This window comes from Schistocerca gregaria, chromosome 3 (genome assembly GCF_023897955.1).
Source record: "Schistocerca gregaria isolate iqSchGreg1 chromosome 3, iqSchGreg1.2, whole genome shotgun sequence".
NCBI classification, from domain to species: Eukaryota; Metazoa; Arthropoda; class Insecta; order Orthoptera; family Acrididae; genus Schistocerca; species Schistocerca gregaria.
Genome location: NC_064922.1, coordinates 390,865,573 through 390,881,264, shown reverse-complemented (window position 1 = coordinate 390,881,264; position 15,692 = coordinate 390,865,573). Strand labels below are relative to the sequence as shown.

General features: G+C 37.7%; 2 protein-coding genes across 12 annotated transcripts in view; one reads left to right on the top strand and one right to left on the bottom strand.

Moving 5' to 3' along the window:
* LOC126355958 (DNA repair and recombination protein RAD54B-like) overlaps positions 1–15,692 on the top strand; it is a 385,308-nt gene that overhangs the window by 315,282 nt on the left and 54,334 nt on the right. For 3 of the 7 annotated variants that reach the window (XM_050006556.1, XM_050006554.1, XM_050006551.1), the window contains one exon: positions 4,042–4,264. The exons of 3 other annotated variants lie outside the window; for them this stretch is intronic. In XM_050006556.1, coding sequence (XP_049862513.1) covers positions 4,042–4,110 — 69 coding nt within the window. In that variant the 3' untranslated portion in view covers positions 4,111–4,264. Of the gene's footprint in view, positions 1–4,041; positions 4,265–15,692 lie in introns of those variants that run through there. One more of the 7 variants, XM_050006552.1, reaches the window with a different exon arrangement.
* The window catches only part of LOC126355961 (enoyl-CoA delta isomerase 2-like), a 131,331-nt gene continuing 119,892 nt past the window's right edge, over positions 4,254–15,692 (bottom strand). For all 5 annotated transcript variants that reach the window (XM_050006561.1, XM_050006559.1, XM_050006564.1 and 2 more), the window contains one exon: positions 4,254–5,395. In XM_050006561.1, the coding sequence (XP_049862518.1) occupies positions 5,240–5,395 (156 nt within the window). In that variant the 3' untranslated portion in view covers positions 4,254–5,239. The remainder of the gene's footprint in view (positions 5,396–15,692) is intronic.

Below are 15,692 nucleotides of genomic sequence, written 5' to 3'. Positions count from 1 at the left end.
CAATGCCTGCAAGAAAATGTGATAAGGAAAACAGCCAGAAATGTGGTGAGATGATTGATGGCTCTTGCACCACGATAATGCGCCCGCACATTCAACGCTGTTGGTGTGTGACTATTGCACAAGAAACTAAATCACTGTGCTACCTCATCCTCCATACTTTCCAGGATCATATGGCTACATTATCAATGGGTCACAAATCAAATCTTCAAACTTGTACAAAAACCTGGGTGTATCAATTTATAAGGGGGTAGAAAGTTAGTTATTTGCATATTCGTGGATAATAATTGCAACAAATTACTATGATGCAAAATGAGGCAATTTAACAATTGTAATCCACTTTTTCAGTGGAAAATATAACAACTTACTGCTGATTAACAACTTCCATTTCATTTCATGGAGTATCTATCTTCCTTTGTTAAATGTGGCTCCCTCACACCATAGCATTACACATGTAGAAATTCTTCTGTGGAGAAGGAGCTGTCAACCAAATATGATTTCAGTTTGTTTATGAAGTTAATTCTATTATCTGTTAAAATCTCTACATTACTAGGTATGTGGTGAAAGATTGTAATGGCTGAGTATCTCATTCCTTTCTGTGCTACACTAAAGCTGAGTGATGGATAGTGTAAAATACGTGAGTGATGGATAGTGTAAAACACGTCTCCTTTTGTATTATATTTATGAGTGTTACTGTTGGTTTCAAGCTTGCCCATTGACAAATAAATTCAAATGGGACAAAGTGCATTGAGAAGGTGTTGTTACAGTGCCCAATATTTTAAATAAATAGCTGTGTACAAGTGGAATGGATTTACGTTGCAGTAGTTATTCACAGACGATGAGGCTTGCACTGGATAGATTAGTGTGTTAAGCTGCATCAAACCAGTTTTTGGACTGATGAACAAGACAATAGTAAATGAAAGTTGGAAAATTCAACTTTTTTGACAATTTTGTCTCCAAAATCTGATATTACCCATAGTACAAAAGGTAAATTTAGAAAAAATTGAGAAGATCCATAACATGTGACTTCCAGTTCATACTCTTATTAGTATAAACATCTAAGGCGTCAGAATATTCTGTATCGTTTATTGATTACCTCTCATGCATTATTTCTAATTGTATGATCAAGGCTTGTGCAGTACTGTATCACAAGTGGAATGTTTAATCTAAATTCAGTAACAGTCCCTCCACAAAGAAGCAGTTATTAATTTTCAAAAAAATATTATTTACATTTTCAAGTGTTGAAATCTCTCCAATATCAACAAAGAGAATTATTTCTGCTTGTTGGATATATGATGTAGATCATGTATATATGGCAAGAACAAGAGGATACTGAATATTAACCACGTGGTACACCAGTAGTGATTATCTCTCCATTTTGAAGACACTATTTCACTATGTTTCTTAATACAGCACATTGTGTCCTGCAATTTAGATATGATGACAGCCAGTTACAAGCAAGATCTGTGAAACAACAGTATTTGAGGTTCTCTGTGAGAGTGCTGTGAAGTACAATGAATGCTTTTGGCAAGTCACAAAAAACACCACTGGGCAATATTTTGTAACTTAAATTTTGTATTATTTTATTTGTGAATACAAAAATAGCATGTTCTGTGGAGGGACACTTTTAAAATACAAACTGAGACTGCTTAAGTATCTAATTTCAAGAGAGGTGTGTTACAGTTCTTGCATACACATTCTTTTCCAGTGCCGTTGAGAAGGAGGTAAGCAGTGAGCCTTGTCAGTAATTATTAATCTCTCACTTATTAGCTTTCTTGTAAAGTGTTCTGTCAGTAGCATCTTTCAGTCCATCTGTAAATGTCCCCTTTGATAGTGATTTACTGTGTATTTTACTCAGTGCCTTCATTATATGTCAAGGACAGGATTTTAATATTTTATGTGAGATATTACCAGCTGTGTGAGAATGTTTGGTTTTGAGAAACTTCATTAAATTCTTAATTTCTTTGGCAGAGCATGTAGTAATTGTGGTTTGCCTGTGTGCATGTGGCATTGCTTTTTATATATACTCTTTTGCTTCATCCGTTGAAATGTCCACGCCAATCTTCTGAGCTACTTCATAGAAGTGATTATTAAATACATCTGCGATCTGACTGCTTTCATATATTATTTGGGTGTCTTCTATAACAACACAGCATTCACAGCTCTTATGTGATTTCCTGGTTTTTCTTTTAACTGTTGCCTAAACAGATAAAACTTTTTATCGCCTTCCTTAAGGAAACACAGTATTTCTTGTAATATGTAATCCGCCCAACTTCTCTGTTAGTCCTAGCCATTTAAAACTATTCCATTTTCCTTCGCACATACCCCACCTCTTTCTTGTACTGAACATCTCTTTCACAGTGCCTACTACAATGATACAGTGTCTTGTATTGTCTAGTAGCTAAGATTGGCAATGAGAGAAAACATCGCATAACTCTCCGAAGTCATCTGACCTCCACCGATTCCTTCACACCCAGAAAAGTGACAAGTTACATTGTGTGTTGAGTATGTCCTTACCAATAACCAAATCTCCTTCAAGGGGAGGTTATTCAAACAAATCAATGGCACAGCCATGAGCCTTCACGTGACACCCTCAGAGGCCCTCTGTATGGCCTATCTAAAGAAAAACTTCCCATCCATCTGAGATTAGAAACTTCTTGTCTGGTTCAGGCACAATGATGTCTTAATTCTCTGTTCTTGCTTTGCAGCATCACACCCTTCTATCCACTTCACCTGGTCACATTCAGCACAGCACGTCATGTCACCTACCTAAATGCTGATCTCCACCACTCAGATAGCTCCATCAAAACCTCTGTCCACAAAAAACCCACCAACCATCAGCAGAACTTCTATTCTTGTACAGTCTGTCCACATGTGGATGGCATATATACAGTGATGAACATTCCATTGCCCAGTATGTTGAAGGTCTTATGCAAGGCTTTTACAGACAAGCACTACCCTTGAAACCTAGTCCACAAACAGATCTTCCATGCCACATCCACACATGGCCCAAATATTACAAACACCCCCATGAACCACCTCAAAGGACTGACACTCCTCCTCCCCAAACATCATGGTCCACCATTGTGCTACACATACTCCCAATTTACTGCCACATGTGTCAAACACTGTGGAAGATTCAGATGCAGGATTCTGTCATAGGCACATCATGCCTTATGAGAGACAGAACCACCTGTGAAAACCGCCATTCATATACTAACTCTGCTGTAGCATGTGGACATGCCCACTAACCAGCTGTTAACCTGAATGAATGCCCCGCACCAAAGAGTGGCAAAAAGTCTGAATTATGTAGATGGGAATTTTCCTTACAACATGTGTCTATTCCACAGCCATCCTGAGCTCAGTCTTCACTAACTCCTGTCCCACACCCACCTCCACCTCTGTCCCCTTGCCTTCCATTTCATCTCAATTTTCCTTTGTTCTGTCTCCCCCTTCTTCTGCCAGTAGACTCCTCCATTTCATCATGCATCACACACAACTCCTCTTGTCTGCACCAGGACAAGTGCACTATGCCACATTCCTGTCCCATTCAATTTTTTTCTCTCCCTCTCAGCCATCAGCCTTTTTTCCTTCCATCTCTCCTGCCCCCCTCCACCTGGCACCTGTCCTCTCACTAGTCAAACTGCAGTGCTTGGACAATGTAGCCGACAAATACTATGTAGGTGTGTTTGTCTGTGAGTGTTTTGTATTGAATAGCTCTGAAGGATCATTGTTCAGCAACTTAATAACTTTTTGATCTTTCTTATGTGCCTATTGACTGCTCAGTACCTCCATTCCACCCATGACTTTCCACTATTGTACTACTATTGGCATGAATAGAAATTGCATCTCCTGAAGGTAAGTGCTGGCTGGTCATTCAAACAATTTTCACAGTTGAATTTTCCATTTGATACAGTAAAAGATGTATGTACATTTGGTTGTGTTGTTATAAGTTAGACACTTAAATCATAGTTTTATTTGGTTTGGTCTACCTTGAAGTTTAATGTATGAATTCTTTCTTTCTCTCTTGTTATATATATATAGGGTCTGGGATTGCTGGATGTTGCTAGCAGCATAACATACATTTTTAAAACATCAACAGTGGTTGACTGAAGTGTGAGTTGTACAGTTAAGCATATACTTTTGTTGATGTAAGATTGTATATAATTTCAGACAGACAGTTTTGTAACAAAGATAATATTTTCTGTAACTGATTGATTATATTAGATACATTTAAATACACACAAAATAAAAAATGGTGGCATGATATTACATATTTATTTACATAGTGTAAAATAAAAATCATATGGAAATCATCTTACAGTATTAGGTGAGAATCAAACAACTGTATAGATATATCATGTACATGTAAATATTGCGACATATAAAACAAAATGTGATGGTCTGTTATAATCTTTTTGTATGCAAATAGTTATACATAGAATCAACTAAACATTATCTCACTATACTAGCTGCAAATGTAAACTAAATTTATAGTCTGTTATACAGCTTGATAAAATTTTGTGTCTGTTAATGTTTTGACACAATTTTTTTCGACTTGGAACATGGAACATGTTATATACTGTGTGATTATAAGACTACCCATTACATTTGTATCATTAATGAGAATACTGTGTAGGCTGCAGCACAATTTTTCCATTTTTACAACAATATTCAAATTTTTTTTCAGCATGATGACTAATTTGCATCATGGTAATTGCATTGTTTTGTTTGCAATGATCAGGTAGTCCTGTTGCTAATACAAGACAAATTAATGAATACATTCTGTAAACAGCATGCTATGAACGAAAGTGATATGATCAGAAGATGATGAGATACTAATTCATCAAAATAATAATAATAATAATAATAATAATAATAATAATAAAATAAAAGGTAGGGAGACAGCAGACTTAAATGATGTTACAGTGCCTTTCACAGTGACCCAAGTTGTGTTATGTAATATTAGAGTGATGTAAGTGTGTAAGTGGGCATAGCTCTCTTTATTATTATAAATAAGGTCACAAGCTGCTCCTTTAATGAATACCCTAGCCACAATACATTATCAGAGTGATGTAAGGCAAGACTGCAACAAGGCACTTATTTAGTCCTGTTTTTATGATAACAGCATGATCATTGTTATAGCTGGAGTATAATATTTATATATGATGCATTGTCAGAGTGATGTAACAGAATTGAGTACGAAAACAGCTCTAGCCATGTGATCAACAGAAAATACTATTTAGAGCTTATTTCGTGATTGCATAAATTTGATTATCGCGTTAACACAATCTTCAGATGCTATTCGCTCCTCTAGCTGCTGACTTTCAAGTTCATTTGCTCTGTGCAAAGCATCTTGATCCCATTTCCGCATCAGTTTCTTATTTGCCATTAGCGACTGTAAAAAAAGAATTAAACAGTCCTACAAACTTAGTTCACAGCATATAAAATAAAATATAAATATTGTATTCGTTGAATATCTTACATTTTCAAATGTCGGAAAGATAATAAAATGAGCAAGACCCACACAAACATTAAAACTAATTCTTGGTATATGATTGTGTGTCTGTGGAGGAAAATGACAATGTGGAAGTTTTCATAGTGTATGAACCTATAATAATTTATATTTTTCTTAGTATTTATTTCAAGGAATGAGTAGGGAATTGAACCAACTGCTGGTTGCTTTTACACAACCGCATTTGACTTGTGACACAGGATAAGTTGTGATTATTATTGCAGCATGAAGGAAAGCTAGAGCATGGAGAAGATAAAATTCAGGCATACATACAGATGTCAGATATGACTGATGAATTAAGATATATCACATCACCATATTGTAGAAGTATTGAACAGCTGATAAGAACATCAGCAAGAACTTGAACCATTTAAGTTCCTGAGCTTGTTCAGAAAAAAACATGAATTTCCCAGTATTTTATCAATAAACTAAAGCCTACCATTACTTTACCTACAAATGAACCTTTGTGATCATTGCAGTTCATTATTCTCACACACGTGTACTGCCAGTTATTTGTATGACACAACGGATGCCACTTGTAACTCATTATTCCTGTAATCAAAGGCTGCCACATTTTTACATTTCATGAGTTGCACAACATAACATAACATTTACCTACACTGTGGGCTGATTGCCAATTACTGCTCCAAACTGGTATTCTGTCAAGACATGACTGGACATTTTAGCGTTGTTTATATCAGCTTATGTCTTCTACAATAGCCTGAAACTGTGAACAATACTGTCGTATCATGAATAGTAATGGCTCTATCACACTTATATGTAAGATAACACGATGCATTCTAGCTGCCAAGAAGTTTGAATTAATTTACAAACCTGGTTAAATATCCTTTTTCTTAAAGAATGTGCAGTGTAGTATGGAATGAAAAACTTTTTTAAAAGTCTAGAAACACTATATTCAGCTGGTTCATTATTTCCCAGGTTCATAACATATCATGCATGAAATAGTGCTTTGTCATTAATAAACTTCATGTGTATCATAGTATGCAGTAGTAAATAAAATTAATGAGAGGCATGAAGGTAACCACTCACCCTATAGTTAAGGTGTTGAGTAGTTAACAGGAACATAAATGAGACTGAAAATGTTGTTGAGTTTTTGAACAATGGTTGTGGTATGTCAATGCCATCTGTGTAAGCAGTAATGTCAAATATCAACACTGTTGTAATATCTGCACTGCCTTTTATCTGAGCTTGACAAGTAGTGGGTATCTACCAGAATTGATAGCTACTGACAAATTGTGGCCAAGTGTTGATCATTACACACATGAGACTTGTCCACACCAAACATTTCGTGGCCCCAAATTCCTCCTGTCACCAGTCTCCATGAGCCCCTATCTCATACCCACCTCCGTCCATATACCCATCCCCATTTTCTCTCATCAGTCTACACTAACACTCTTACTTTGTTTTATCTATATCCTTGTTTCTTACTGGACTTGCTCCTCAGCTCCATCATTTGCTTCACCCAACTTTCCTTGACTGTGCCAGAGTGAACTTACCCATGGCACATTCCATCTCTATCCCTGACCCCATGCCTCCCCATATTACCCCATTAATGACAATGATTTTACAATAGCCAGTAATCACAGTTGTGCTATCAGATGAAGAACTACAGGACAACTGTAATGGAAATGCTTTTGTTTCTCCACAAGAGTACTTAAACTGATAAGCCAAAACATTATGACCACTGCCCACTGTGATGTTGGATGCCGTCTTGTGACGTTGTGGGCACATGACGTGGTAACAGAAGTATGTAAGCAGAGCAGGCACAGACAGTGGATCACCCTAGCAAAGATATGGGCTGCAAATGGGGAAATCTATTGAGACAAGTGACTTTGACAAAGAACAGATTATTATTACACAGAGTGTGTGAATGAGTATCTCAAAACTGGTGAAGCAGATTGGATGTTCATGTGCTACTGTCATAAGCATCTACGGAAAAAAGTAGGACAGTGAAACTACCACAGGGTACTGAATGGTTGGATGTCCACGACTCTTCACAGAACGTGGAGTTCGGAGGCTTGTTTGTTCTCTAAAATAGGATAGATGGTGATCTGTGGCATATCTGCTGAAAGAGCACAGTGCTCGTGGCAGGCACATGTGTTTTGGAGCACACCATTGGTTGTTCATTGTAACCCATGGAGCTCCGCAGCAAACCATCCTTATGTGTTCACATGTTCACCCAATGACATTGTCAGTTATGACTGCAGTAGCCACAGGACCATTGGGATTCAACCATTGATCAGTGGAAACATGTTGGCTCTTCATCTGAATCACAGTTTTGCTACAATAGGTGAATGGTCATCTTCACAAATGCTGTCACCAAGGTGAATGGCAGCTCAAAATGCGCAGCACACCATGGGTGCAGGATGGTGGAAGTAGCATTATGCTATGGAAGATATTCTCCTGCACTTGCATGGGACCTACGGTAGTAATCTAAGACAAGCTGACAGCTGCAAACCATCTGCATCTCTTCATGCTTGATGTCTTCCCTGAAGGCAATGTCACCTTTCAGCAGTATAACAGTCCATGTCTCAGAGCCAGAACTGTGCTGCAGTCGTTCGAGGAGCATTATAGTTAACTCAATTTGATGTCTCGGAGACCAAATTCTCTTGATGTACATCCTATGGAACCCATCTGAGTTGTTGGGTGCCATCAATGTATACAAATGAGTGGACTGTTTTTTATGTGAATTACATGACCTGTGCATAGACATGTAATGCCACGTACCTCCACAAACCTTCGACAAACTGTCGGATACTTGATATGCAGAATCAGTGATGTATTTCATTCCAAAAATGGATAGCTTTTCAATTATGGACCACATTGTAATTGAAAAAGCTCTTAGGTTTGTTTTGGACTGTGCCACTGTAACTTTGCAATATTTTTATGGCTTTGTGTTGATTGTTGATGGAACATCCTAGCAGGATGCTAATTAGCATGGAACAACATACAGTTGGTACCTCGACAGCAGTGAACTCGGTAGGGAAAAAAATATATATATATATAAATAAAAAAATAATTCTGTTGAACAGCTTACTTTTCATGTGTTTTTTTCTCTATGCATGTCATAATTTTAGTGCAGTTGGTACCGGATTTCATGTTTGGTTGAGGTTGTGTTATTATCTTCTACTTCCTTTTGATCACTTTGTAAGTGGTCTCATTTTTCCTTAATATGAATAATCTAAGTAACATCTTTGTTTTGTATTAAATTTTTGAATAGTGTAGATGTTTTTGGACTGATTAATGTTTACAACAAACTTTATTATGGAATAAATGCACTGTAAGATTTTTACCATTATGCCAAATTGCATACAAGATGCCTGAGAATGGAAGTTGCAATATTAGATGTTCTGATTAATGAACTGTACCTTCCTTGATAAAGAATTGTTTGAGGTTATTTTGCTATAAGACGTTATCAAATTTACAGAGGCAAAATAACTTTATTGTTTGATGCTTTCATCTTCAACTTTGTTAATCACCTGCATGGGAAAAGTGGCTAAACTTTCTGGTTAGATATGCTCTAGAAACTGAAGAGAAATATTCAAGATGATATCAAGTTACATTACTGGTGTTAAAGTATATACATTAGATTTTATTAGAAATCTTTCATTAGGAACATAAATAACTTGTTCTTATTGACCCTGCAGCGCAATAGCAGTGATTTCTTCCTATTCTGAAGCTATTAATTTGTTAACACAACCCTGAATGTGTTAGTTTGACTTGTCTTCATTTATGAGTTGATTTAGGTGGAAATGAGTTACTCACTACACCCCCAGTAAAATAACACTTGAAATTCTCTACCGCAGTACTGTGAATGGATCTGGATCTGGATCTCCAAAACTATTAACCGTGTAAAGGGGGAGGGGGAGCAGGGACAGAATGATGTATGCTTGAAATAATTCTATTTGGAAATACTCTATATAATAAAGCTACAATGCACATGTGCCTGAACACAGAGCGAAAATAGGCAGAAAAAAAGTTCTGTAATTTCCTAAAAATATAATCAACTTTATGATGTGCCTCTATAATTTAATGTGCAGAGTAATAGCTTGCATGAAAGAGAGAGGAGTGAAGTCAGCTTAAATCTCTGTTGGATTAATGAATTTTCATGTGGTGCTGACTACATGTGCATGGACACTTTTCCTCATCCATCTAGGCAAATGCCAAATTATTTTTCTCATCTCTGCCTCAGAAACATAGCAACAGAAAATATAAATTCAAACGAAACATAGATTATTTGATGCACAGGCAAATAGTGCACATGACATAGGATAACTGGTGATTTTGAGACAACACTAAAATAAAATAACTGACAGCTCATGGATGGGTGTTGCTCACAATTAGCAGAACCTTAATACAGTACGGTAATACACTTAAGACAAACAAAATTACCATCTCTGTGTTAGATTTTTATTTATCAGTGAATTTATTCTACTCATGATTTCTTTGTAAGGGTATGGTAATCCAAGACAAAGATTAATGGTTTGCAGTAGGAACTTGCTGATAGCCCAAACAACTGCAACACACTCTTTTTCAGTTGTAGAGTTGTTCCTCTTGGGCTTGGAGAATTTTCAGGGAACATAAGCTATCAGCTTTATCAGCACATTCCTGGATTTGTACCAGAGCTGCACCTATCCCATAATTGCTGGCATGCACCTATCCCATAATTGCTGGCATCAATGTGAATTTCTGTCTCAGCATTCTCATCATACAATGCTAGAACTGGAGATGATGTGAGCACCTCCTGAAGAACAAGGGCAGATATTTCTTGCACCTTGTTTGGAGAAAATTTAGCACAAACAAGTGCCAAGAAACCTTCTCACATCATGAATGTGCTGATATGTCTGAAAATATGTGACTGGTCTTATTTTCTCCAGTTTGAAATGGACTCTGTCATCATGCATATGACACAGTTTACTGCTTAAGCTCCATTGCTTTACCTCTGTATGACTATTTCATCAGCTACATAAGTGTTGAAATTTTGTATTAAATTTTCAGTCTAGAGTGCAAATATGTTTGTCTTTTACGTTTGACAAGGGATTAGTTTCAGCTGTCAGCCATCATTAGATCACCTTAATGTAAAGTATCTGACATGATCTTTTAAGTAAAATGTAACTTGCAGTTTTCATTACCACTTAAAAAACTGTTTGTCACAAACCTAGGTGCACTGTATTACCAAATTTAGTTTCAAATTGTCAGCTGTAAAAGTTGCACCTGTATTTTGAGCAAAATTTGATTGTTTGAGTACTGTACAGAAAATTGTACATCAGTACTGTTTGCAGTTGTCAAGTTACTTATTATAAGCTTCATGAGGGTGTAAATTAATTTCCAGGGCCTATATTAGTATGTGAATTTACTTAAAAGTTCTAACACATGGGTTCATTGTTGGCTTAATTTGATTTCCCATTTATTCTCTGGTATACGTAATGATTGATACATTGAAAAAGTCTATATTTCGGTGTTTTGTTTACCACAAATCTGTAACATTATTTCAACATAAACCTAAAATAAAAACAGCAAGTAACATTTCTGTTCTTTTAGGGTAATTGTTCTCCATCTGTTGGCCATATCATACCACTTGCAGAAACACAAATTTCTTTGGATAATAAGCTCAGCTTCTTAAGACCTTGCCCAGGTAAAACAGCATTTACATTAATGATTTGATTTCTTTGAAACATTACCAACCATCACATTGTTTTCTGCTGTATCATCCGCCCCCGGTAGCTGAATGGTCAGTGCGACAGACTGTCCATTCTAAGGGCCCACATTCAATTCCCGGCTGGGTCGGAGATTTTCTTCGCTCAGGGATTGGGTGTTGTGTTGTCCTAATCATCATTATTTCATCCCCATCGACCTGCAAGTCGCCGAAGTGGCGTCAAATCGAAAGACTTCCACCAGGCGAGCAGTCTACCCAACGGGAGGCCCTCGTCACACACCATTATTATTATTATTATTATTATTATTATTATTATTATTCTGCTGTATCATCAGAAATTTGATATTTCATCATATGTTTTAAATGATGTTGCACAATATTTTTCATGAAAATGATATTTGGTATGACGTTATGACTCAGCAAGTTTTCCCTTGCAGCACCTGTACATTAGCTCATAGTGTCCCAACATTGTCTTGTATTATTTTTTTGTAAAATTTACAAGATTCATATAGTAAGTCTTTTGCAGCATTTACAAATTATGTTTTTATCTGTAAAAAAAATTAATCTCCACAAATTATAATGATGTTATTTCTGTTTGATGTGTAGTGTATATAATGCACAGTTTGTAGAGTCACCCAGGAGAGAAGGGAGTTCACACTTGGTGTGAAATCCATCACCACACACACAGTGGCACCACATGCAGTACAGTCTGTGTCTGAATGCTTCTGGTAAGATATTAATTTCTCCTCCTCTTTCTTTTTCTTATTCTACTACTACTACTACTACTACTACTACAAACACTGTATGGTCTGTTTCAGTCTCATCATGCCTTCCCACAACTTTTCTTCGTGCATAATTTCTGGTTTCTATCCTGTGGAGGTTTTCCTCCCCCATGGAAGATAAAATTAGAGAATGAAAATTAAAGACACTCTCGTGTCCTGCAACCTAATAGTAATGGAGGCAAAAAGGCATGAATTGGCCAAGAAAGGCTGATAGGAAAGACAACAGAAATAATCTGACACAAGGAAGTGGAAATAATGTCACACTTAGCTGAGGTTCTATGTGGTTGTCACCCACATACTTCCAAGAAAGGAATCCTCTAGGGAGACCACTCTTTGTCTAGTTTCTCAGCTGCTGACCAGTCTGGCATGGTGGGGTGGGGGCTAGCGGATGCAGTTCTTGCCAGTACATCTCACTGAAGCATAGAGACCTCCTCACCACATTAAGGTTGTAGTCCACGAGGTGACTTGAATGGGTAATTGTCTAATCTGACCAAAGTTGTATTCATGTTATCCATGTTTGCATTAGCTCTTATGTAAATTCATTTGAAATACAGGGGTGCAGATTAAAAACAGTTGAAACAGCTACTAGCAAAGCAATATAGTGCAGCTTGGACAATTCTGCAGATTTGCCTGATAAACTTCTAATAACAATGCAGGAAAATGAAAGGACACATAAAATATTAGCAGATATGCTTTACTTCTCTGAACATCACATAGGACACCACCACAACATTTGGATGTAGGAAAGCTAATATATTATTGTAATCTGAAGGAGGGGAAAGGGGTACGAGGTATGTATGTAAAAATGAGAGTCAAACCCCATTCCTAAAAATCACTGAATATTTATCCAAACACACAGGTTAGTAGTTATTGTTAAATAAATCCTGCAGACTTAACTGGATACTCTTTTATTTTTGGTGACTTCAACATTGATTTCCGGACTGGTAGTACACGGACACATAGACTTCTTGATATTGTCACCTTGTAACCAGAATCGAGTCCAAATCTGAAAGTGAGGTTGTCAATGAAGTACAATACTTAGCACAGAAAGTACTTTTATGACAACACCAACCACATCAAATTTTGAAAACCTTCCAAAGATGATAAATACTAAATGACAAACAATTGCTAATGGTCCAGTTTGAACTGGAGACCTGCAGCTCACCAATGAGCAATATTATTCACTACACCACATTGCACACAACACAGTTTGCAGCATTGCTCCCTCTCCTGGAGAAACAGTGACCTAGTGTTTCAGAAGTTCTCATTCAAGATGTCACATCCTCTTCACTCTGACAAGCTAGAAAGGAAACCCCTCCTATTGATGCAAGTCTTCAGTTTCCTTGAATGAGGAGCCTCCAGTGTCGATATTTGCACCTCAGGACTTCATACGGAACTCATGGACCAGTGTTTCCGCACTTTTGTCTTCATGATGAACAGTCAAAAATCGTCAACTTTGTATGTGACATCCAACGAGCAATGAAGGATATAATATGGCCTAAAGTAGCACTTTAGTAACTGCTCTGATGGTCTTGCTTTCTGCACAGTCATAAAAATCCATTCCAAGTCTCCCAGGCTCTAACTGACTGATTGGTACTTATGTTATGGTGCTGCCGGTTTTTCTCTTGGGTGTCAAGGGTCCGTATGTGAGGCAGATATCTTGTTTCTTTGGACATGATGATGAGATGTTTCACATAGTCATTCTGAGTATCATCTTGTTGAAATGGGATTAGTATATCCATTGTTGTTTCGGCCTCATATGCAGGTGGCAGAAGGAATGGGGTAAAGCCCGTATTGCCTTGTTTCGCTGTGTTGTATGCGAATGTCATGACATATAGTACTGTATCCCGATCTTTGTTAGACCTCAACAGACAATGGAAGCTTATCTGCCAATGTCTTACTCAGGCATTCTACAAGGTGATATGTCTGTAGGTGGCAGGCAGTTGTCCTGTGGGTGATGTCGCAACATAAAATTATCTATGATATTAGTCTAGACTGAAATTTTTTTCATTATCAGAGATCATCACATGGAGTGATTCATGCTGTAAAATATGTCATCTGCAAGGAACCTTGCATTCCGGAGCTGCAAACTGAATTGGTACCAGATGCCCCAGAGGTAACTGTGACACATGCTTCTGTTGTTGGAATTCCTTACAATGGCTGACATGGCAAATGATGAGTAAGTAGGGACCTCACCAGTGATGCCAGCATTTAATTAAGTCTAGAATCTCTGGTGGCCAGAGGTTAGGGCATCATCAAAATACTTCGTGATAATTGACCACAGATATCCCTCTGTCCAGCAGCAATAATATTTAATGCAGCAATGCCTTAGATTAGGTCCAAGCTGCTGTCCTCCTGCCATCGGATTCCTTGAAAGGCAGTCAGCATCGTTGTGTCTTTTTTATATACTACTGTGATGATGTAGTCCTCAAGTGTCAGTGCCCTTCTTGTCATTTGACTTGTGGATCCTTCAAGCTAGTCATTCAGCATAGAAAATGGTAATCCAAGACAAACAGTAATGGTTTGCCAAATAAATACAGAAGGAACCTGCTGATAGCCCAAACAACTGCAAGGCACTGTTTTTCAGTTGTAGAATTGTTCCTCTTGGGCTTGAAGAGTTTTCAGGAAGCATAAGCTATCAGCTTTATCAGCACATTCCTGGATTTGTACCAGAGCTACACCTGCCCCATAATTGCTGGCATCAATGTGAATTTCTGTCTCAACATTCTCATCTTACAATGCTAGAACTGGAGAAGATGTTAGCACCTCCTGAAGAACAAAGGCAGATATTTCTTGCACCTTGTTTGGAGAAAATTTAGCATCTCCCGTAGCAGATAAGCCGAGGTCCTTTATGAATCATTGATAGTACAAACAAGTGCCAAGAAAACTTCTCACATCATGAATGTGCTAAGTCTAAAAATGTGAGACTCGTCTTATTTTCTCCGGTTTGAAATGGACTCTGTCATTATTCACAAAGTGCCCCCAAAATTTTTGTTTCTTGGGCAGCAGGGAAGCACTTTTTCCATTCCAGGTGTAGACCTGCCATCTGAACACAGTTTTCAGGTGGGGGTGGATATTCTTCAAATGTCTTAATAAAACACCAACAATGTCATCCAGATAGCAAAACACATCATCCATTCAAGGTGACCAAACAGGTTGTCAACATAGCTTAGAAGTGACTGGAGCGTTACATTGTCCAAATGGCGTAACTTTAAACTCATAGGGTCTGTTTGGAGTTACAAAAGCAGTCTTTTGCCAGTCACCCACATCAACCTTGATACACGGCTAAGAAACAATTTGCTCTTCTCAAGCACTCTATGGTGTCAATGGTGTGCAACAATGGGTAGACATCTTTTCTCATGATTTTGTGACACATCTGTGTGCCATTATCTGTGATGGCCTCGCCTCCACAGGTTGTCACATCACTTAGTTTTTTAGAATTTGGTTGTTAGGTGAATGGGGGTACCTCTGTATGGCAATGGGAAATGGCTACAGCATGTTGGGGAGCAACTTTGTCCATGGTACAGTGATGGGGTTCACTCTACAGGTCGACTATAATCATCCGCAATTGATTGATGTAAATAAAACTGTTGTGATGGTCTGGTGGTTTAGTGCTCTTCAAAAATTTGTCTTCTTTCCCTGCAGTACTGTACGGATCCAGTGGAAACATACCAACGTGCTGTCCTCCAAATGCCTGTTATTTGCAGGGCATTACACTTGG